The 23,466-nt window shown below is 36.5% G+C and overlaps 1 protein-coding gene across 2 annotated transcripts in view; it reads right to left on the bottom strand.

Annotated features, from left to right (window-relative positions):
• Nucleotides 1-23,466, bottom strand: part of SECISBP2L (SECIS binding protein 2 like) — a 65,558-nt gene that overhangs the window by 30,217 nt on the left and 11,875 nt on the right. The window contains exons 4-11 of one of the 2 annotated variants that reach the window (XM_030318230.2): nucleotides 22,156-22,291; nucleotides 17,106-17,335; nucleotides 16,802-16,826; nucleotides 16,273-16,388; nucleotides 10,241-10,375; nucleotides 8,192-8,272; nucleotides 7,519-7,686; nucleotides 7,250-7,391 (exon numbers count right to left, since the gene is read on the bottom strand). In XM_030318230.2, coding sequence (XP_030174090.1) covers nucleotides 7,250-7,391; nucleotides 7,519-7,686; nucleotides 8,192-8,272; nucleotides 10,241-10,375; nucleotides 16,273-16,388; nucleotides 16,802-16,826; nucleotides 17,106-17,335; nucleotides 22,156-22,291 — 1,033 coding nt within the window. The remainder of the gene's footprint in view (nucleotides 1-7,249; nucleotides 7,392-7,518; nucleotides 7,687-8,191; nucleotides 8,273-10,240; nucleotides 10,376-16,272; nucleotides 16,389-16,801; nucleotides 16,827-17,105; nucleotides 17,336-22,155; nucleotides 22,292-23,466) is intronic. The other variant, XM_030318231.1, reaches the window with a different exon arrangement.

Genomic DNA, 23,466 nt, shown 5'->3' with positions numbered 1-23,466 from the left:
TATCTCTCAGGTACAGCTTTTATGCATCTGTTTAACCTCCATAAGATAAAGATGACAAAGCCAATGCAGGTAACTAATTTAGCAATCCAAAGCAGGGACAAATAAATTATTAGTTCTACTCCACAGCAGCAAGCCTCAAGCATGGCAATTCTTTGCAACTGGTCTCCAGGCAGAACCACTCTACCTCTCCAATTTCAAAACTTTGCACCTCTCCTTATTCCTACGGAATCTTACATAAGAATCACCCTTATATAGGGCACCTAGGTGGCTCAGTCTGTTAAGCTGACTTAAGCTCAGGACACGATCTCATGGTTCATGAGTTCAAGCCTGGCATCAGGCTTTCTGCTGTCAGCACAGAGCCCACTTCAGATCCTCTCTCCCTCTCCCTGCCATTCCCCCATGCAGGTGTTCTCTCTCTCTCTCTCAAAAATAAACATTAAAAAAAATTATAAAAAAACCATCACCCTTTTATATGAAATAGTCTATCACTCCTCATTTCCATCCACCAGTGAAGAGTGATCTTCCCCTTTGGCTGCACTCTCAGTACTATTCAGCAGTTCTTTTACACCTGATTGATACCCTCACCCAGTAGTGGTGACCCAGTCCTTTAGCAGTCCGAGGACCTTATCCTCAATCCTCGTGCTCTAGCAGCAAAGCTCTCCTATTACTCCCCTGAGAAGCTGCTGTCCAATATAAACGGATATGCCAGGCTTATCCTGGGTTGTTCAGTCGGTTTAGCATCCAACTTTGGCTCAGGTCATGATCTCGCAGTCCATGAGTTCGAGCCTCATGTCAGGCTCTGTGCTGACAGCTTAGAGCCTGGAACCTGCTTCAGAGTCCGTGTCTCCCTCTCTCTCTCTCTCTCTCTCTGCCCCTCCCCTGCCTGTGCTCCCTCTCTCTCTCAAAAATAAACATAAAAAAACATTAAATGAATCAGCGCTCCTGTATCCTTTGAATAAATTCCTAGTAGTGCTATTGCTGGGTCGTAGGATAGTTCTATTTTTATTTTGTTTGAGGAACCTCCACAAGGTTTTCCACAGCGGCTGCACCAGTTTGCATTCCCACCAACAGTGCAAGAGGGTTCACTTTTTTCCACATCCTCACCAGCATCTGCTGTTTCCTGAGTTATTAATTTTAGCCACTCTGACCGGTGTGAGGTGGTATTTCATTGTGGTTTTGATCTGTATTTCTCTGATGATGAGTGATGTTGACCATCTTTTCATGTGTTTGTTGGCCATCTGGATGTCTTTTTTGAAAAAGTATCTATTCATGTCTTCTCCCCATTCCTTCACTGGATTATTTGTTTTTCAGGTGTTGAGTATGGTAAGTTCTTTATAGATTTTTGGATACTAACCCTTTATCTGATAGGTCATTTGCAAGTATCTTCTCCCATTCCATCAGTTGTCTTTTAGTTCTGTTGATTGTTTCCTTTGCGGTGTAAAAGCTTTTTACCCTGAGGAGGTCCCAATAATTCATTTTTGCTTTTAATTCCCTTGCCTTTGGAGATGTGTCAAGCAAGAAATTGCTGTGGCTGAGGTCAGAGGTTGTTGCCTGCTTTCTCCTCTAGGGTTTTGATGGCGTCTTGTCTCACATTTAGGTCTTTCATCAATTTTGAGTTTATTTTTGCGTATGGTGTAAGAAAGTGGTCTAGTTTCATTCTTCTGCATGTCACTGTCTAGAGACTGTCTTTTTTTCCATTGGATACTCTTTCCTGCTTTGTCAAAGATTAGCTGGCCATACATTTGTGGGTCCAATTCTGGGTTCTCTATTCTATTCCATTGGTCTATATGTCTGTTTTTGTGCCAATACCACACATACTGTCTCGATGATTACAACTTTGTAGTAGAGTTTGGGATTGTCATGCTTCCCACTCTGGTTTCCTTTTTCAATATTATTTTGGATATTTGGGGTCTTTTGTGGTTCTATACAAATTTTAGGATTGTTTGTTCTAGCTTTGAGAAGAATGCTGGGGCAATTTTGATTGGGATTCCATTGAATGTGTAGATTGCTTTGGGTAGTATTGACTTTTTAACAGTATTTATTCTTCCAATCCATGAGCATGGAATTTTTTCCATTTCTTTGTGTCTTCTTCAATTCCCTTCATAAGCTTTCTAGAGTTTTCAGCATACAGATCTTTTACATCTTTGGTTAGGTTTATTCCTAGGTATTTTATGGTTCTTGGTGCAATTGTAAATGGGATCAATTTCTTGATTTCTCTGTTGCTTCATTATTGGTGTATACAAATGCAACCGATTTCTGTACACTGATTTTGTACCCAGCGACTTTGCTGAATTCATGTATCAATTCTAGCAGCCTTTTGGTGGAGTCTTTCGGGTTTTCCATGTAGAGTATCATGTTGACTGCGAAAAGTGAAAGTTTGACTTCTTCTTTGCCAATTTTGATGCCTTTTATTTCATTTTGTTGTCTGACTGCTGATGCTAGGACTTCCAACACTATATTAAACAACAATGGTGAGAGTGGACATCCCTGTTGTGTTGCTGATCTCAGGGGGAAAGCTCTCAGTTTTTCCCCATTGAGGTTGATATTAGCTGTGGGCTTTTAATACAGGGCTTTTATGATGTTTAGGTATGTTCCTTCTATCCTGACTTTCTTGAGGGTTTTTACTAAGAAAGGATGCTGTATTTGTCAAAATGTTTTTTCTGCATCTATTGACACAATCATATGGTTCTTATCCTTTCTTTTATTAATGTGATGTATCACACTGACTGATTTGCAAATATTGAACCAGCCCTGCAGTCCAGGAATGAATCCCACTTGATCATAGTAAGTAATTCTTTTTATATGCTATTGAATTTGATCTGCTAGTATCTTGTTGAGAATTTTTGCATCCATGTTCATCAGGGATATTGGCCTATAATTCTCCTTTTTTTGTGGGGGTCTCTGGTTAGGGACTCAAAGTAATGCTGGCTTCATAGAATGAGTCTGGAAGTTTTCCTTCCATTTCTATTTTTTGGAACAGCCTGAGAAGGACAGGTATCAACTCTGCTTTAAATGTCTGGTAGAATTCCTAGGGAAGCCATCTGGTCCAGGACTCTTATTTGTTGGCAGATTTTTGATAGCTGATTCAATTTCCTCACTGCTTATGGGTCTGTTCAAACTTTCTATTTCTTCCCATTTGAGTTTTGGTACAGTGTGAGTGTCTAGGAATTTGTCCACTTCTTCCAGGTTGTCCAGTTTGTTGGCATATAATTTTTCATAGAATTCTCCAATAATTGCTTGTATTTCTGAGGGATTGTGATAAATCCATTTTCATTAGTGATTTTATCTATTGGGGTCCTCTCTCTTTTCTTTTTGAGAAGTCTGGCTAGGGGTTTATTAATTTTGTTTATTTTTTCAAAACAACAGCTCTTAGTTTCATTGATCTGTTCTACTGGGGTTTTTTTTGTTTTTCTGTTTTTGGATTCTATGTTGTTTATTTCTGCTCTGATCATTATTATTTCTCTCCTTCTGCTGGCCTTGGGGTTTCTTTGTTGTTCTGCTTCTAGTTTCTTTCAGTGCGCTGTTAGATTTTGTATTTGGGATTTTTCTTGTTTCTTGAAACAGGCCTGGATTGCAATGTATTTTCCTCTCAGGATTGCCTTTGCTGCATCCCAAAGGGTATGGATTGTTGTGTTTTCACTTTCATTTGTTTCCATATATTTTTTAATTTCTTCTTTAACTGCCTGGTTCACCCCTTCATTCTTTAGTAGTATGTTCTTTAACCTCCATGCATTTGGAGGTTTTCCAAAAATGTTTATAATAGCATTTTCAACAATAGCCAAATTATAGAAAGAGCCTAAATGTCCATCAACTGTTGAATGGATAAAGAAGATGTGGTTTATGTATACAATGGAATACTACTTGGCAATGAGAAAGAATGAAATCATGCCATTTGCAGCAACACAGATGGAACTGGATGGTGTTATGTTGAGTGGAATAAGTCTGTCAGAGAAAGACAGATATCATATGTTTTCACTCATATGTGGATCTTGAGAAACCTAACAGAAGACCATGGGGGAAGGAAAGGAGAAGAAATAGTTACAAACAAAGAGGGAGAGAGGCAAACTGTAAGAGACTCTTAAATCTAGACAACAATCTGACAGTTGATGGGAGTGGGGAAGAGGGGAATATGGGTGATGGGCACTGAGGAGGGCACTTGTTGGGATGAGCACTGGATGTTGTATGTACGCGATGAACCACAGGAATCTACCCAAAAACCAAGAGCACACTTTACACACTGTATGTTAGCCAAAATTATATATATAAATTAAATGTATATATATAAATTAAATGTACATGCCACCTGAGAGGAGGCAGAAGGCATCCTAATTCCTGTTCACTGTGTATCACCACTGTGTATCACCACCTCTCCTCTTAATCCCATCTCAGGGGGCGCCTGGGTGGCTCAGTTGGTCAAGCTTCTGACTCTTGATTTCAGCTCAGGTCATGATGTCACAGTTTCATGAGTTTGAGCCCCACACCAGGCTCTGCACTGACAGCGTGGAGCCTGCTTGAGATTTTCCCTCTCAGTCTGACACTCTCTTGCTCATACCGTTTCTCAAAAATAAATAATAAATAAAAATCTTTAAAAAAAAAAAATCCCATCTCAGGATTAATTTCCCAAGGATCTTGCTCTACGCATTTCCCTTTCATCTTTCAAGGTCTTCCTCGACCCCCAACTCTTTTCCCTATCTCCCAACAAGAAGCTAAATCTTCTGTATATAGAAGAAAGAAAAACAAAAAACAGACAAACCAACAAAACCATTCCCCTGACTGGCTTCCCCTCATGCTAAAGTACTATCACTCCCCTTTCCTCCCTTACTAAACTTCTCAATAGTCTGCTTTACCAGTTATTTACACTGATGTGGATGCTATCTAATTGTAGCTGATTGACAAGGTAAGCTTAGGATCCTTCTACGTGGCCATTTTCCCCAGAGGTCCTGAAGAGTCTGCTTTCTGGTCTCTGTCCTACCCATGTGCTCACAAATGCTATGGTCAAGATCACATACAAGCTTGCAATCACTAAATCTAATTCTTCTTGCTGTCCTTTAAATCTAAGCATACCACAAGACTTTATCCTTGAATATATTTTCCTAACTTTTCTTTCCCCTAACAACCTTATGTATTTCCAGAGCTACACTTCTATCTCTCTTTGAAACTCACTGACTTCTAACCTAAACTGCACATAACTACAATTTAAATAGGCACCATCAGGATATCCCTAACTAGCATTTCAAACACAATAGGGCTGGAGTCTGTTCTTCCCAACAAAAATTCTTCTTCCATGATCCCTGTTTGATATCATCATAATCACCACAATCCTCCAACAAGGAGAGTTTGGAGTCCTTTTTAACCTGTTTCCACATTCCATCAGTTAAAAAACAAACAAACAAAACCCTATCAATTCCTCATAATCTTTTGACATATCTACAATAGTCTCACTTTTTTCTTGGACTTCCCAAGAAAGTCCATTTTTTTGCAATCAATACTTTCTCATTTAAACACTGGTGACAGGTTAGAGGTTAATCTCATTTCCATCTGACAAGAATTATACTCTCCCTTCAAAGCCCAATCCAAATGTTATGATATATGAAGTGATTTGTAACATCCTCCCCATACCTCTCCGTTGACTATTATAAATCACTCTTCTCTTCTGAAAGTTCATAAAACTTTGCTGGTATCCTTCCTAAGACACTGCTCTTTATTAGTTATTTATGTATGTCTTTCTCCCCAACTAGATTATTAACTTTTTAATCTGTAATTCCACAGTCCTTGACATGCTTTCCATGTAAATATTTACAGTTGTATAAATTAACATTTGCTAAATAAATCAAAGTTATAACAATAAAGCCATCACAGGTTAACAATCTCTTCTCCACAGTAATTAGTTAACATTTATTGAGTGATTATAACCCAGATACTCTTCTGACCACATTACATGTACCATCTCATTTACTCTTCAAAACAACCCTGAAGTAGGTATTATCATTACCTCCATCTTAATGTCAGGAAATAACTTGCCAAGGAAATACGCAGAAGAACAGATTTCAAACCTAGGCAACTCAATTCCAAAGCCCCTGCTTATTGCCATGAGGCCGTACTGCCTCCAGAATACTGCTAACTGTCAGTTCCACTGCTATAGTCCTTTACTCTTTCAATGAGATGTAACTGCCTCTCTCTCCAACTCAACAACATGCAACTCAAAAGCTCAGTACATATTCAATACTATTTTTACTAACAGTTACTCAAAGCTAAGGTTTATACTGGACACGTAACTAGCTGTAGGTATAAACATTCTGCACGTAGAACTAAAGTTATATTCTGTTAATTATCTTCTTGTCTAAAGACAGACCCTTTACATAGGAACAGAAGAAACAGAATATTCAATTCTGCGTCTTAACATCTGCTTTTTGTTGGTGCCTTTCCCCTTCCTTTATCTTACTTCTCTTCCTCTCTAACTAAGGCTATGAAAAGAAATAAGGGAACACATAAAAACTGCTGAATTTTAAATCTGATAAGGTTTGCTAAAATATACATTACTGTTTCAGTAGAAAGCCAAATCATTCATATTCTCTCTCTCTCTCACACATACACACACCTTGATCAAAATTCCTATGTTTCCCATTATCCAATTTAAAAGTTATAAAGCCAAATTAGTTGTGATTCTTATTTCAATCTCTGAGGAAGAAAAACATTAGCTGGTTCACAATTACACCAACTGACATTTGTACAGAGACCCGAAGGACCTGAAAGAACAAACCACACATTGATATATGAGGAAGGAGAATTCCGGGGAAAGGAAATAGTAAGCACAAAGATACTGAGCTAGGAGCATGTTGGGTGTGTCTGTGGAACAGCAAGGGGGCTGACTGGCTACAGCAGTGTGTGCCAGAGAGAATGGTGATGGGGGCAAAAAGGTCACAGGATCAGCTAAGATGTGGCTTTAGTCAGGACTCCAGCCGTACTCCAAGTGAGATCAAGAGCTACTGGAGGGTTCTGAGTAGTGGAGTGATATAATCCTATTCATATTTTTAAAAGATCACTCCTTTCAAGATAGAGTGCAGTTATAGCAGGAGGGAAAGGTAAGTAACAGGAGGCTACTACGATGCAGTACAATGATGGGGTGACGAGGGTAACAGAAGAGCTGGTGAGAAGACTCTGGATTTTTTAGATATATATAATTTAAATTAACAATATTCAAAATATATTACCAAAAGCAAACAGCAAATTCCTCAAATAATGACATCACCTGTATATGACAGAGGTCTGGTATTAGTAATCTGCCGTGCTTTCATCGCTTGTTGTTGTTTTTCCAGAGCTGCTAACATGTCCCCCAAATCTAGCTGCACAGGTGTTTTATTCTTTTTTCCAGCTGCCTTTGATAAAGCTTCCTGCAAAGTAGTATGAAAACATTTATTTTTTGTGATAGTATGAAAGTGTGGCAATTTATAATGATTATATTTGTCTTTCTGTCCCCAAATCTACCACTTATATTTGTTCACAAAAATGAATAAATACCTGTAGTTTTTTTTGCTCCATACTTATTTCTGAATATTCTTGAGCCGTGGCAAGGGCTGCTGCTAAAGCTTTCTTCTTCTGACTTTTTGCACGTTTAGGAACGGAAGTTGTAATGGGAATTGGAGTCTGCACTATATTGATTGGTGAGTTTTCAGGTAAATCATCCAACTAAGATAACCAGACAAAAACACTGTTACTGATTCCACAAAAGACTACCTTAAGGAAAGACAATCCAGAATATGGGGTGTCCTCCAGTATAACTGGACAGGACTCTTTGAGAATTCAATGTCATAAAGAACAGAGTAAGATGACGTGATCATTTCAGACTGGAAAATAATAGAGATAAAACAGCTTACTGCAATTGGTGATGCTTGTCTGGATCCTGGCCTGAAAACAAAATAACTCCCAAGTAAGTCAAGTTTTCCAACAAGTACGCTGTATGATCATTTAATTAATGGCGTTGTCTTGTCTGTAATAGAACTATGGATTTTATAGGAAAGTGTCTTTGTTCTGGCAATGATGAAAATAAGTATGAAGTACTAAATACATGGTTTCTTGTCTACCATGCTGCCCCCCATGTCTTTATACTAAACTATAATACTTCTTTTCAACATAACCGTAGTTCAAAAGATGTTCAAGTATTTTGCTTATCTTTTTAAAAAGGGCCACTTACTACTTTTGAAGAAAGTTTCTGTTGAATAGTATCGTCTTTAGCATTTCCATTCTCGTTTAGCTCTCGAAATCCATCTTCATCCTGAAACAGTTCCACATGTTAAGTAAAAGCAGTTCAAAGCAATAAACTCTTAAGAAAAACATTTTACAATGTTGAAGAGTAATAAAAAATGGGCAAGTAATTTTTTAAATTCTAAAAGTAAACTATTTAAAGTCAGTCTTAAAAAGGAAATCTCATCTCTCATGTTACAATACAGCTAATTTCATTATTCAACAATGGGGGCATATCTGCACACGTCCACCCTTTGGATTTCTATATCTACCATACCATTTTTATTAGTTCTACTTAAAAAACAAAAAGTTTATTAATGTGTCTTGAGAGAGAGAAAGAGAGAGAGAGAGAGAGAGAGAGAGAGAAAGAGAGAGAGAGCACGCGTGCACACGCGTGTGTGAGCAAGGGAAGGGCAGAGGCCGAGAGAGAGAATCCCGAGCAGGCTCCGCACCGTCGGACTTGATCTCACAAACTGTGAGATCATGACCTGATCCCAAATCAAGAGTAGGGCACTTAACTGACTGAGCCATCCAGGTGCCTCTAATTAATTCTACTCTTAAAATGGGTAGGTAATTGGAAAGAAATTCAAAAAGGATTTTATCACATGTCAGATAATTTGGAAAATATTTTCAACAGATGGCTTAGAGTATGAATTTCATAAATATATTCCCTGTCCTGCAATACTACACACACCTGTCAATAAGGTTAAAAAGCTAAGAAATTTTTTTTAAAACCCTATTCAAAGTAATTTCTTCACCAATCTCCTCCTTTACAGTGAAAATTATACCTAATACCTTTAACTAAATATAAGGATGAAACCAATTACATGGTTAAGTGCAAATAATAAATCTGTCACATGTACTGTTCTTCATAACTGAATAACATAACTCCCAAGTCCTTTAGGTCAATTACTAAGTTTATCTAACATATTATTCATCTCGAGCCTCTGGCCTCAAGCACATTTTCCAGTTTAATTTCCATCTATTGACCCATTTTATAGAAACTATGATCCACGGGGCGCCTGGGTGGCGCAGTCGGTTAAGCGTCCGACTTCAGCCAGGTCACGATCTCGCGGTCCGTGAGTTCGAGCCCCGCGTCGGGCTCTGGGCTGATGGCTCAGAGCCTGGAGCCTGTTTCCGATTCTGTGTCTCCCTCTCTCTCTGCCCCTCCCCCGTTCATGCTCTGTCTCTCTCTGTCCCAAAAATAAATAAATGTTGAAAAAAAAAAAATTAAAAAAAAAAAAGAAACTATGATCCAAAAAAAATGACTTATTCAAATGAGTTATGGGGGATGCTGTTCACCATGTTGACACAACCAAATTCTACCCATTCTTTAAAATCTGTTCCAACGGTTATCTCCACCCTATTACAAACTCAAAGGGATTTGTCCTTCCCTTCAATTCCGACCACACCCAAGCATTAGGTATGCAGGCATCTACGTTTCTCTGCTGTACAGCAACCTCCCTAAGGCTACTATGTTTATTCAATGTATCACTCATAGCACCTTATTTTACACATATAACAGGCCTCCAATAACAGCCATATAGACAAATAAACAATAAAAATATGGTACAGACTTTCTGCCTAGTACAGCAACTAAAATAGCTTTGTTCTTCTCCAAGATTCTCCCACCTAGCAGCACAAATTAGCTAGACTAAACCATCCAAATCTAAAAAACTTGACAAAGAGACTAAACAATAATAAGAAAAATTAGGGAGAAAGTTTCATAGTAGGTTTAACCCACGTAAAAACAAGTTTTACCTCTACATGTTACCTCCAAATACTCATAACAAAATTTATAAAAATAAACATTAATGAAGTTAACATTATACTATATATATATCCAAGACAAAAATGAATCAGTACTTCTACGTAATTTATAATCTAATATCAGAATCATGTGTTAAGATATAAAAAGTACTTATCATAATGTAAGAAAATTAATTTCTTAATGGGAACATTTGCTATGACAGTTTATAAATAGAGCCTAAAAAAATACCTCAAAATATAAAGACTCAGAATTTGAGTCGCCTCTATGAGATTGACTGGTGTTTAACTGCTTATTATCTTGTCTCTTTTGCAAATTCTGTCTTCTTTCTGAGGAAGTACTATGTCCTCGGCATCTGAATCCAACCTAAGTAAGCCCCAGAAGGAAAAAATATATGTCTTATTATTTTAAGTGAACATTTACCTGAAATATAACACACAGAAAAGTACACAAAAGTAACTCAATGAATTTTCATAAAGTGCATGATTTATTATAAAATTTACATAATTTATTTTGACAAAATATTAAAATGTGATAATGCAAGTTAGATTCCCCCCCCCCCCCATACATGAATGCTGATCAGCTTTATTTATAATAGCTAAACACTGGAAAAACCCAGATGTCCTTGATTGGGAGAACAGTTAAACTCACTGTGGTACATCCACACTACAAAGCAAAACTCAGCCACCAAAAGGAACAAACTGACTGACATACTCAATAATCTGGATGAATCTCCAGAGAATCACACAAGTGAAAAATCCAATCCTAAAAGGACTATATGAGTTCACTTATAAACATTCTTGAAATGACAAATTATAGGAAGTGGGAAACAGATCAGTGGATTCTAGGGGTTAACGAGAGGCTGGTAGGGAAGGTAACAGGAGTGTGGCTACAAAAAGGAAAAACATGAGGGAACCTTGCAGTAACAGATCTGTTCTGTATCTTGACTATATCAATATCAATATCCAGGTTGTGAGAATGGACTACAGTTTTGCAAGATGTTATCATGGGGACAAAGTGCACATTACCTTTTTATTAAACTATGATAAGTCTTCTAATATCTGTGGTTTTATTAAAAAAGAAAGAAACAATTCCTAGGAAAGGTTAAAAATTAAAACCCTTATTTACAAGAAAATAGATTTAAGAGAATAAAATTTTCCTTCAATACATAAATCATCATCCCATTAACAAATCTGTGAAATGTTCAACTGTCATAAAAGCAAGATTAAGAATCTTAAGACATTTCAAGCCCCCCCCCCCTTATGCCAATGCAGCCAACATGAAATGCATCTCTTAACCAGGACACTTAGAAGATGTGAGAAGTATCTTCATTACCAGTTACCAAAAATTCTAACAATAAACAGAAAATGAAGCAGATCTGGACCAGAAGGTACTAATATACAGGCTTTGGATGATGAAATCAAAGTATGCACACAAAGACCTGGAACCACCTAGCAATTCCCATGCTATGCAACTGGTCTAAAAAGACTTGCTGATAAATGGATTTTTTTTTTTTTTTTTTTTAATTTAAGAAACAGAATTTTTAAAGGCGGCTGGGTGGTTCAGTCGGTTAAGCGCCCAACTCTTGCTTTCAGCTCAGGTCATGATCTCACGGTTGATAAGATCGAGCCCATGTCAGACTCCAGGCTGACAGAACTGAGCCTCCATGGAATTCTCTCTCTCCGCCCCTTCCCACTCTCTCTCTTGCATGCATGCATGCTCTCTGAATGAAAGAAAGGAAAAAAGAAAAGGAAAGAAAGAAAGAAGGAAGGAAGGAAGGAAGGAAGGAAGGAAGGAAGGAAGGAAGGAAGGAAGGAAGGAAAGAAAGAAAGAAAGAAAGAAAGAAAGAAAGAAAGAAAGAAAGAAGAAATTTTTATACTCTTTTGCGAGGTAGGCTGCATGACAGAATAAGCCAGAAGACAGTCATACTGCAAATTTAATTCTTCTACTCAACTACATCCTATAAATATCTCTTAAGAAACTGGATAATTTTCCAGATACCCAAAAGTTTCTCAATTTTAAATATTCACCTCATTTTAAAACAGGCTCATAAACTTGGACAGAGAAATGGACAGAGGCATACATAAGCAATGAGACAAATCTCAGTAGAATCTTAGCTAGCATATAAGCTGGTCGCTACATGAATGTTTTCTGTAAAATTACTTCAACTTTACTATTTAGAAATTTTCAGAAAATATTTCAAAAATTGGTTCACGAAAAGCAGCTCATACAAGACTAGTAAAACAAATGCAATTTATAATGTCTAGGTAAAAAAGAAACAACTTAATTCAAAAGTTATTAACATGTAAGTAAGTGCTAAGACTCAAGCCCCAAAACAGGGATGACTAAAACGCAAGAGATTAATTCTTGAGCACAACTTTTCTTTCTCTGGACAGTCACCATCACAAAAAAGTAAACGCAAACCTGCCCTCCAAAGGCATTAAAATTGTATCAGAAATAAGCCCTATTGTAAAGCAGTTAAGTATATATGCATTAATGTTGCTGCAAACACTAAAACAATTTTTTTTTTTAATTTTAGAGAGAGAGCGAGAACATGCAAGTGGGAGAGAGGGAGAGAGAAAGAGAATCTTAAGCAGGCTCCACACTCTGTGCAGAGCCTGACATGGGGCTCGATCCCATGATGCTGGGATCATGACCTAAGCCAAAATCAAGAGTTGGATACTCAACTGACTGAGCCACCCAGAAGGCCCTAAAGATGAACTTCTTAATGCTATTTAAAACATAAACTTGTGGGGGCTCCTGGGTGGCTCAGTCGGTTGGGCGTCCGACTTCGGCTCAGGTCATGATCTTGCGGTCCGTAAGTTCGAGCCCCGCGTCAGGTTCTGTGCTGGCAGCTCAGAGCCTGGAGCCTGTTTCAGATTCTGTGTCTCCCTCTCTCTCTGACCTTCCCCCCGTTCATGCTGTGTCTCTCTCTGTCTCAAAAATGAATAAATGTTAAAATAAATAAATAAATAAATAAATAAATAAATAAAATAAAACATAAACTTGTGTATGGCAATAATAATGAGCAAAGTCAACAATGAAAATGAAAACCTAGCAAAATATTTGCAACTCACATTACGAACTGAAGGCTCCTAAATTTTTTTAAATTTGTTAAGAGCTTGATCAAATAGATTTAAAAAAATTTTTTTTAATGTTTATTTATTTCCAAGGCAGAGAGAGACAGAGCATGAGTGGGGGAGGGGCAGAGAGAGAGGGAGACACAGAATCTGAAGCAGGCTCCAGGCTCTGAGCTCTCAGGACAGCCTGACGTGGGACTTGAACTCACAAACCATGAGATCACGACCTGAGCCAAAGTCGGTCGCTCAACCGACTGAGCCACCCAGGTGCCCCTGATCAAACTGATTTTAAAAATGTACCAAAAGGGAAAAAAATAGATCAAGATACAAAAAAGAAAAAGGGGGGGGGGGGAACAAAAGATATGACCAAACAAGTTCACAAAAAAAATACAAAGAGCTGAAAAACATATGGAAAGATGCTCAATATTAATATACCATTCTCAACTAACTGGCATAAATCCAAAATCCTGAAAACATACACTCTCTAAAGCTATATGGAAAAAGGCACTCTCTACATTATTGTCAAGGCTTAAATGGTATCAAATAACAGAAGTGATTTAACCTTTTCACCCATCAGTCCCTTATCCAGGAATTTATTTTGCTGCTATACACACACATTTCTAAATGATACTGCAGCATGTCTATACCAGCAATAATTTACAAACAACTCAAGTGTCCATTAATAGGAAGACTACAGAAACTAACAAGGATATATCCATACTTCAAACAGGAGTTTTTTTAGAAGTGTGGAAGTCCTCTATGTAATAATATGGAAATGTCTCCAAGATACATTGTTAAGTGATAAAAACAGCACAGAACAAACAGAGTGGGAAAAACATGAGATACATAATTATATTTACATAGAATGACATGAAAATATACAAAAAAAAAACTAATTGAAAGGAAATTATAGGGAAGAGAGGACAAGGGAAGACAGGGTGAAAAGGAGTTTTTTTTCATTGTATAATCTTTTTCATGTCTTCTATTTTTCAACCAACTCACAAAATAAAACTTTTTTTTTTTTTTTTAATTTTTAGATTCTATCCATTGTTTAAAATTAAGATTACACTGAGGTCCTTGGGCGACTCAGTCAGTTAAGCGTCCGACTTCAGCTCAGGTCATGATCTCGTGGTTCGTGAGTTCAAACCCCACGTCGGGCTCTGTGCTGACAGCTGAGCCTGGAGCCTGCTATGAGTTCTGTGTCTCCCTCTCTCCCTGCCCCTCCCCCATTCCTGTGCAGGCGCACATGCTCTCTCTCTCTCTCAAAAATAAATATTAAAAACAATTTTTAAATCAAATTATTAAAGTAAGGTTACATCAGAATACAGAAAGAATCTGTTCAAATGTTAAAACACTGGTAAAAATATTAAAAAAGTTAAAACAGCATGGTACAGGTACCAAAATCTGATAAATGTAACAAACAGCCCAGAAACAGCACCTAAAACATAAGAAATTAGCAAATGAGTAAAAGCGTAGAACAAATCAGAGAAAAGAATAGATTAAAATTTTACAACTGGTTAACTACTCTGAAAATTGACACCATTATTATATCATGCATCCAAATAAATCTCAGATAAAAAGGTCTTGCAACATTATGCTACAAAAAAAATAGAAAATATAAGTGAATTATTTATTTCACTTCTAAGCGACTTTTTAAGCCTGTAAACAATCAGAAATCATAAAAGGGGAATATATTTTAACAGAAAAAAATTATTCTGAACATTACAAAACAAATACAAACTTAAAAAAATTGTAAAAATTTTTTTAATGGTTATCTATTTTTGAGAGAAAAAGAGACAGAGCGGGAGCAAGGGAGGGGCAGAGAGAGGCAGACACGAAATCCATAGCAGGCTCCAGGCTCCAGCACAGAGTCCAATGTGGGGCTGGAACTCACGAACCGCAAGATCACGACCTGAGTCAAAGTCGGACACTTAACTGGCTGACCCACACAGGTGCCCCACAGATACATACTTAAGAATAGGTCTAATAACCTATCAGAAGTAGGAAACACATTGCTCAACATCTGGCTTCAGTTCTTCTGGAATGAAGAGAAATGCAAAAGAAACAAAACCTAACAGACTGCATATATGTATTTGCATTATTTTTTTATTGTTCTTTTACTATTCTTCACCACACTGGTATTATTACCTCCCCTCCAGTGGGCTATGGATACCAAAAGTAATAGTCTAGTAAGTTACAATTTGAACATAAAATGTCAGCACTTAACTACCATTTTATAGATTTTATCTCATCTACATAAACAATGCTTGTTTTAGCTCTTTTGTTTCTAATCAAATAAAGCTAGACTGCCTCACATGCCTGCCACAAACAACAGTGGCTCCTAACCACAGAGAAAAGGGTATTATTCTGCTTGTTTTCCTGACATTAGGGTGCATATGAAGCACTTCATTTCAGCAAATGAGCAGGCAAGTATTTGGTCTACTTAATCCGTTAGTAACTTACTCTTATTTCAGTTCATCCACAGATGTATTCATAGGATACTCATAATGCCTTAACTAGATTTAAGGAATCCAGGAAGTCTATCTACAAATTGAAAAAGAAAAATGCTGACCAACAAACAACTCCCTGATTTCACATACAACCAACGCAGGAAGACAGTTCCTGAAAATCCGTGGCAGTATGTAACGTGCTCTGCTGTACTCCAGGTAGATATTGTTCTCCCACATCACAGCATGAGGCGGCTATCTCTATGGCACTAGAACAAGCAGAGAGCATGTAGCTTGTGGTGTTCATGGTCAAGTAAAGCCGTATGAACAAGACCACAGTTCTAAAGTTCAAATAATCAATATTTATGGCATTAAATGCTTTTAAATTTTTTATAATGGTAAAAAAGTCATGGCAGATGAAGCATGCCTAGAAGATATTCATTCTCCTTTAAAAATATGAAATATACAAATATATTTCTTAAATACAGTTAAGTACAAAACGGAACATATAACTATATACATGCCACTTAGAGTCAACATTTTGCCATTTTGTTTCATTACTTAAGTATTAATTTTATTAGCTAAGCCATTTTAAAGTTGATATCATGATATTTTACTATTACTATAATTCAACACACAACTCCAAAAATTAAGGACACTGCTCTTCAAGACCACTATACCATTTACAATAATTCATCTCACACTAATCAAATTTCTCCAACCTAACTGAAATTACCTGTGAATTATTTCTTTGTTCAGTCTGCCTTCCACCTCTAGAAAATGTCTGATTTTTTTCCATCCAAGGTTTTTTCTGAGTTGCCTGGCAAGTTACATTGGACCAATTTACACCACCTGTAACCAATAAGATTTAAAAAAAGTATTTATTTATGAAAAATGCCAAAACGTAAATTATCCCTTAACTTCATGTATTGAAATTCAGTCACTATAAACTAATACTGGAAATTTCTCTACAAACTTTAAGTGGTATTCCAGTTCTTAGTAATACAATTGCCATCTCGCAGAATACCTCCGGCTGACATTTTCTCAATTTTCATCTGTACTTTCAAAGTAATGTGAATCTCTCTGGAAGATTACTAAATTTTTTTTTTCTTTTTTTTGCAGCATCTGTACTTTCAAAGTTATGTGAATCTCTCTGGAAGATTACTAATATTTTTGTAGCATCAGCAAGCTTCATGCTTAAAAGCAAAACTTTGACATGGATAAAGAAGAAAGTATAGCAAAAACCCTATGCAAAAAATAAGTACCTGTACATATAGATGATTCCGCATGCTAAAAATAAAAACAAAAAAGACAATTATTTTCTGCTTAAGAGTCAACACCATATGCCTTGCAAAATGTTTCATAACTTAGTCTAGTGTAAAGCATGCTTATCATAATCTTAGAAAAAATATTTATCCATAAATATTATTCATATTAATATACAGAATACATTTTGATCCATTCTATTACTATAGGAATTGTTAATGAAAATAGATTCTTAATCTTTAGCGAGGATACAAAGATATTGACATAGATGACTGATAAAGAAATCAAAGCAGTGTTACATACATTCATGGTGCTAGAATCCGGATTTCTCAAAGCCCCTGCAGCAGGCTGGTTGTTACTGTGTTTGGGACTGCAGTAGCCACTATCACTGTCAATGTCGGCTTCACTAGCCCCCTGCTCACTAGAGGATTCGGCAGTGGGATGGGATGCTCTTCTCCTCCTGCCTTTGGACTTCCAGAGCATTGTGGCAGAGCTCTCCGAGAGAGATTTGTTAGCAATATCTGACGGGAAATCTATAAAGCAAGGAAGGTGTGACATCACTTTGTGAGGATCAAGTTGATAAATTCTTGTTAAATTATCATTAAGGTCATAAGAAAATGAAGGTATCTAACTTGGTAAATGGAGGAAAAAAGCAAAACCTTTTTTGAAAAGCTCAAAAGATACGATGTTCCAGACAAGTTGGTTACGACATGCATATATTATGAAAAGAGAATAAAGTAGTTGCAGAAATATTAAAACAAACCACCAGTACCCACTTAAGAAAAATAACATCACCAATCGTTTTGAAGTCCACTGCATGCCCCCACCAACACTGCATCTTCTTCCTCCCCCAGGGTTACATTTATTTGGAATTCTGGATTTACCACTTCCTCACTTTTTAATATAGCTTTTTCATGGATTTTTACACTCCTACAACATAAATCATGTGATTTTGCACTTTCAGCTTTATAAAAATGAAATTATACTGTCCATTTTCTTTTGCGATTTGCTTCCCAGTCCTGCCCCATTCCCCAACATTAGTTTAGACATTCCAATGCATGTGGCTGTAATTCATTAATATCATTAAAATCTAGGATGCCCGTGTATGAATATACCATACCATATATTACTTATTCTTTGTAACAGTGATGGGATACTTGGGCTGTTCTGGGGTTTTGCATTATTGAGTAATACTGCTGTAACCATTCTTTTTTTTTAATGTTTATTTATTTTTTAGGGGTGGGGTGGTTAGAGAGGCTCCACACTGTCAGTGCAGAGCCTGATGTGGAATTCCAACTCACGAACCTGTGAGATGATGACCTGAGCCAAAATCAAGATGCTCAACCTACTGAGCCACCCAGGTGCCCTGTGCTGTAACCATTTTTATACATATACTTGAATGTGTTTGTGTGAATATCGAAGTTTTTTTTTACAGTAAATACTGCCAGGCCTTATGGGATACACATATTCAACTTTACTTTGTAATGCCAAATCATTTTCAGTCACACTGTTGAAACAGTTTACAGCCCAACAGCAGGATATAAATATCCACAATGATTCACATATTCACAAATACTTGATACTATCTTCTAGGCCATAATTTTTGCTGTTAGATATAGAGAGACAGCTCACTGTGGGTTTTTCATTCGTATTTTTTTGCCTAATAATGAGGTTTGATATCTTTTCTCATGCTTTTAGCCACTAATTTTTTCCCTTCTGTGAAATACCTAATTTTACTTTTGAACTGTTTGACTTCTACCAATTTTTCTAGTGAGTTGTCTCTTATTTTGTATTTCACAAATTGTAATCAAAAGACATTATTAAAAAAAACCTTCTACAATTTCCTCCCAACCCAACAAATAACAATTTTCCTTTTTCCACATTTCTGCCTATAATTTTTACAAAGCATCAATACAATTATATGAGTTGTGCTATTTAATATTACACATACGTTCTTCATAATTATAATGTAAGAAGGCTCCATATTATTCCAGAGTGGATGTCCTGCACTCCTCTTGACTTGTTGCCTGTTACTAAACATTAGGAAGCTTTCAGTGTGCTACTGCAATTTGGATCTTTCATCAAACAGTCCCTTTTCTTTTTAGGGAAATACATCCATTTTGGATACATTCATAGGAGAGGAACAATTGGGTCAAAGGAAAAATTCCTACAGTCCTGCCAAATTGTTTCATCCCCCTGGTACTGTGTCCCAAGGGTCCTGAGAGTAATGTGGGATCATTTTCTTATTGTTCATACGAATTTTTTATGTCTTCATACTAATACTCTGTCACTTACAGGCATGGTAAAAATCTTTTCCAGTTTTGTGGCTAATTCTTTCACTCACTTTTGACAGAATTTATTTCAGAATTAGTTCCCTTCCTGCTGTCATAAAGATATCTGCCTGTATTTTCTTCTACTGTGGTTTCCCATTTGTCATTAATCCACCTGAAGTAGATTTGCATGGGCTGTACATTATCTGTAATGCTATCTCTGTCATTTTCCATATGTGTTTCCACATACATATGACTCTGTTTCTGGGTCCCCTGTTCTAATTTTCACATGCTGCATTTTGCATACTGTATTTTTTGTATAACGATTTAAGATAATGTAATAGGTCTTGATATTTAGAAGAAAAGTTCTTTTCTTCTCAGATGATCCTTTTAGAATTAGTCTGTCAAATTTCCCAAAATTTCCTATTGAGATTTTGATTAGAACTATATTGCTAGCTTCACAACCATCATCCTGACTGGAGCCATGGAGAAAGTCGGGTTATTGTCTCCATATCATTCCCCACTTAAAAACCTTTGATGACTTCTTATTGCATTCACAACAAGATCGAAATCACTTAACCTGACTTATGAGCCCTAAATCATCTGGCCTCTCTCTAACTCTCCAGCCTCAGCTCATGAGTTGTCATTCATTCATTTATTCTTTTATACTTATTAATTCTTTCACTCACTTAGCAATTATGTGTTGACCACTGTCCTGGGATTTAAGTGAATAACACAAACTAAAATTATTGCTTTCTTGGAGTTTATATTCTATCAGTACTCTAGAGTGATCTAGCAATGGGACACAAATAATAAACAGGATGAAAAAAGAAAATTAAAAAAAAAAAAGAACTACACAGAATCTACAGACTGACTTAGGCAAAAATGACATTTGCAGTGTCAAATCATCCTATATGAACAGGTTGCTTTTTTTAAATGTCCTATTATAAAGTTATAATTTTCTGCATAAATTTACATTCCCACTAACAGTATATAAGAATTCTTTTTTCTTCACATCTTCAGGTGCACTAGTTATTTGTCTTTTTGATTCTAGCCACTCTGACAGGTGTAAGGTGATATCTTGCTGTGGTTTTGATTTGCATTTCCCTGATGATTAGTGATGCTGAGCATCTTTTCATGTGTCTATGGGCCATTTGCATATCTTTGTTTTTGCTTTTTGCTTTGTTCTTTATTTTGGTTTGGGTTTTTTGGGGGGGGTTGTTTTGTGGTTTTGGGGGGTTATGAGGTTTTTTGTTTTGTTTTTTTATTTTAGAGAGAGAGGGGCAAGCAGGGGAGAGGGGAAAAGGAGGGAGGGAGGGAGGGAGGGAGAGAGAGAGAGAGAGGAGAGAGGAGAGAGAATCTTAAGCAGGCTCCACATTCAGCAAGGAGCCCAATGTGGGGCTTGATCCCATAACCCTGAGATCGTGACCTCAGCCAAAATCAAGGATCACATGCTCAACTAAGACACCCAGGCACCCCTATATCTTCTTTGGAAAAATGTCCATTCATGTCTTCTGGTCCACTTAAGTCAATTATCTGGGGTTTTGTTTTATTTTGTTTTGGTATTGAGCAAATATTTGGGATATTAGTCCCTACTGGATATATCATTTGCGAATATCTTCTCCCATTCAGTAGATTGCTTTTTGTTTTGCTAATGGGTCATCTTTTCATTTTCTAATTCTTATGCTTCAGAATACTGTCTTTGTGGTCACTTAATGAGCAAACTAAAGAAGTAAGGACTTTTAAAGCAGTCCCAGCGTTAAAAGCAGGTAGAAGTCCTTCTGACTAGGGACAACTGCAACATAGAAAGCTGTGTAATATGTTACATTGTGTTCCTTTTCTAAAGCCACTCCAAGCATTTGTTAGTCTGTTAATCTCACTGCTTTATGAGCTACAAACTACATACAATGACTGTACTACCAATAAGATTGCTTTTTAACGGATTCCCAGATCCTTTCTGACTCCTAAGAGATCTAAGAAATTGTAAAAAAATAACTGAACTCATGTCTAAAGAAAAGGTACAGCCCAAATGAAAGAAAGTATGCACAGGGTGCCTGGGTGGCTCAGACAGTTAAGCGACCAACTCTTGATTATGGCTCAGGTCATAATCCCACAGTTAGTTCATGAGTTTGAGCCCCGAGTTGGGCTCTGTGCTGACAGAGCAGAACCTGCTTGGGATTCTCTCTCTCTCTCTCTCTCTCTCTCTCTCTCTCTCTCTCTTTCTCTCTCTGCCCTTTCCCTGCATACAAACATACATAAATTTGCATATAAATTTATTTTAAGCCAGACCAAATTGCACAGATATGGAGATTATAGAGGCGTAAAAAGTAAATGTGCCTTTGAATAGATCTAATTCTTGGTCTTGGATCATTAACAAGAATTTTTACTAGTGTCAAAGACAATGGGTGAGAAAAGATAGTTATCTACTCTATAGCTATTAAGCTAAGATCAAAGATACAAATTGGAATTTAATGATATAAACTAGAAAATAGCTAGAATATTATAAGACTATTACTTTTATCTCTTACCAGGATAAAGCTTTCTTAATGTTTATTTAGTCCTCTAAAAAACCCTGGACAAAATGATTTCCAACTAGCTCAAAATTTTTATTTGCTTGACAGGATACAGGTGCCACTCACAGGTATGGTTCAGATCTATGCTAAAATATGGCATAGAAAACTTGCCAAGTTCTTCCTATAAAGATACTATACAATATTAGAATATTTTATAAAGGGTTTTAACCTAGTTATAAAAAAAACATACAATTTTGACCTCTGCCAAAATGAGTCCTCAAATTCCTACAATGTCTGCAAAATTCTATCTCTGATTTCTGAAATGCTCCACTACTCTAAGGGAATAAGGACACCTCAAACCCTACTCAAAATTGCACATTAGCCAGGAAGCAAGTTGACAGAACATTATAAAGATGGACTGCTTTTATCCTTGCTAGAGAATTTCACAAAGTGGCAGGATAAATGGATGAAAGTCTAGAATCCTGAGAAGTGGTACAGTCCATAATTATAAAGTCAATACATGACAACAGATAAAAATCAGTGATGTATATGTAAGAACCCTTGCCTTACCAGTTTGCTGTGAAGCATCTACCAGAAGCACAATTTTTGATCGATTATCAGGACCTGCTGCATTTGTCTCTTTCTGAGTAGCTACGTTTTTCACCAGTGGCCTTTTGCTTTTTATGTGCTGTTGTAAAAGCTGTTGCTGATTTAAGCACCAAAAAAATAAAAATAATAATTTAAAATCCTACTCAATGTACTAAATAAACAGTATAAAATACATACCCACTATATAACACACATAAATGTATGTTCTAAATTAGTGGCTCCCAACCCATGGGGAAAAAGAGGGTTACCATGTTAGGAATTAATGAAATTATCTGTAGCTAATCATAATATATTAAATAAGGTATTGTACACACAATTTAATACTGTTTTTCAAATAATCGTTAACACTATGACTAATAAATTATTAATTCATTTTTAACTGTTACTTGCACTTTATATTTTCTCAATCAGTAATAAATAATAGGAATATAATATCATATAAGGGGCTGTAAGTTTTTATTTAGAAGGGTAACAGAAAGGGTAGTAGCTTATCCAAGGGATAAATTTTACTTTCATGATAGCAAAAAAGTACAAAAATAATTTCTGCTTTAGAGCTTAAAAAGAAAATATAAAAAGGCTGATCCTTTCCTTCACTTTTTTAATCTGACTATTCATCACTTAGGTGTGATTTATATAACAGAACTCTGAATTTAACTTCCTAAATTCAAGTGCTAGAAATGTAATTTGAGAAATTGTTTCTTCAACATCTAAAAGTTATATACTACTATTTTATTTTACATTCTTCAGAAGTCCCAAAAGTATTTCCCTTGACCCAGTATTTCCATGAACAAAGACTAAAAGCTTTTTAAAGCAACCTCTGCTGCATGTTTGTATTTTAATGTGTGAAAAGTATGGCAGAGGACAGCAAAGACTTTTCACTGAAGAAGCTGGTCTAATGGAATCTAGGAAAGCATCAACTCCTTAATGAAACAGTCGTAAGATGCATCTAAGAAATCACTCTGCCTTCAATTAGCTAAAAAGTGCTGAGAAGAAACATGGTTTTTCTTATTTGCTTTGATATTAAGGCCTCAATATAAAGGTAACCTTTTAGTTAAGAAACAGTTACCTACAATAAACCTTAAATCTCCTGTGTTTTCAAGATCTTCATGTCTCCCTCATTTTTTTGTTTTTAATTTAGTCAAAAGGATGATCTTGACTAAGAGTGGCTTCACACATTTATCTATCATTTTCTTCAGCCCTAGGAGACCCTGTGTTCAATAACATAGCAAAGCAACACTTGAATAACAAAGTGCTATTGCTACTAAAAATTCA

Source organism: Lynx canadensis, chromosome B3, assembly GCF_007474595.2.
Source record: "Lynx canadensis isolate LIC74 chromosome B3, mLynCan4.pri.v2, whole genome shotgun sequence".
NCBI lineage: Eukaryota > Metazoa > Chordata > Mammalia > Carnivora > Felidae > Lynx > Lynx canadensis.
The sequence above is the reverse complement of the archived record's forward strand: the minus strand, read 5'-3'. Positions and strand labels throughout refer to the sequence as shown.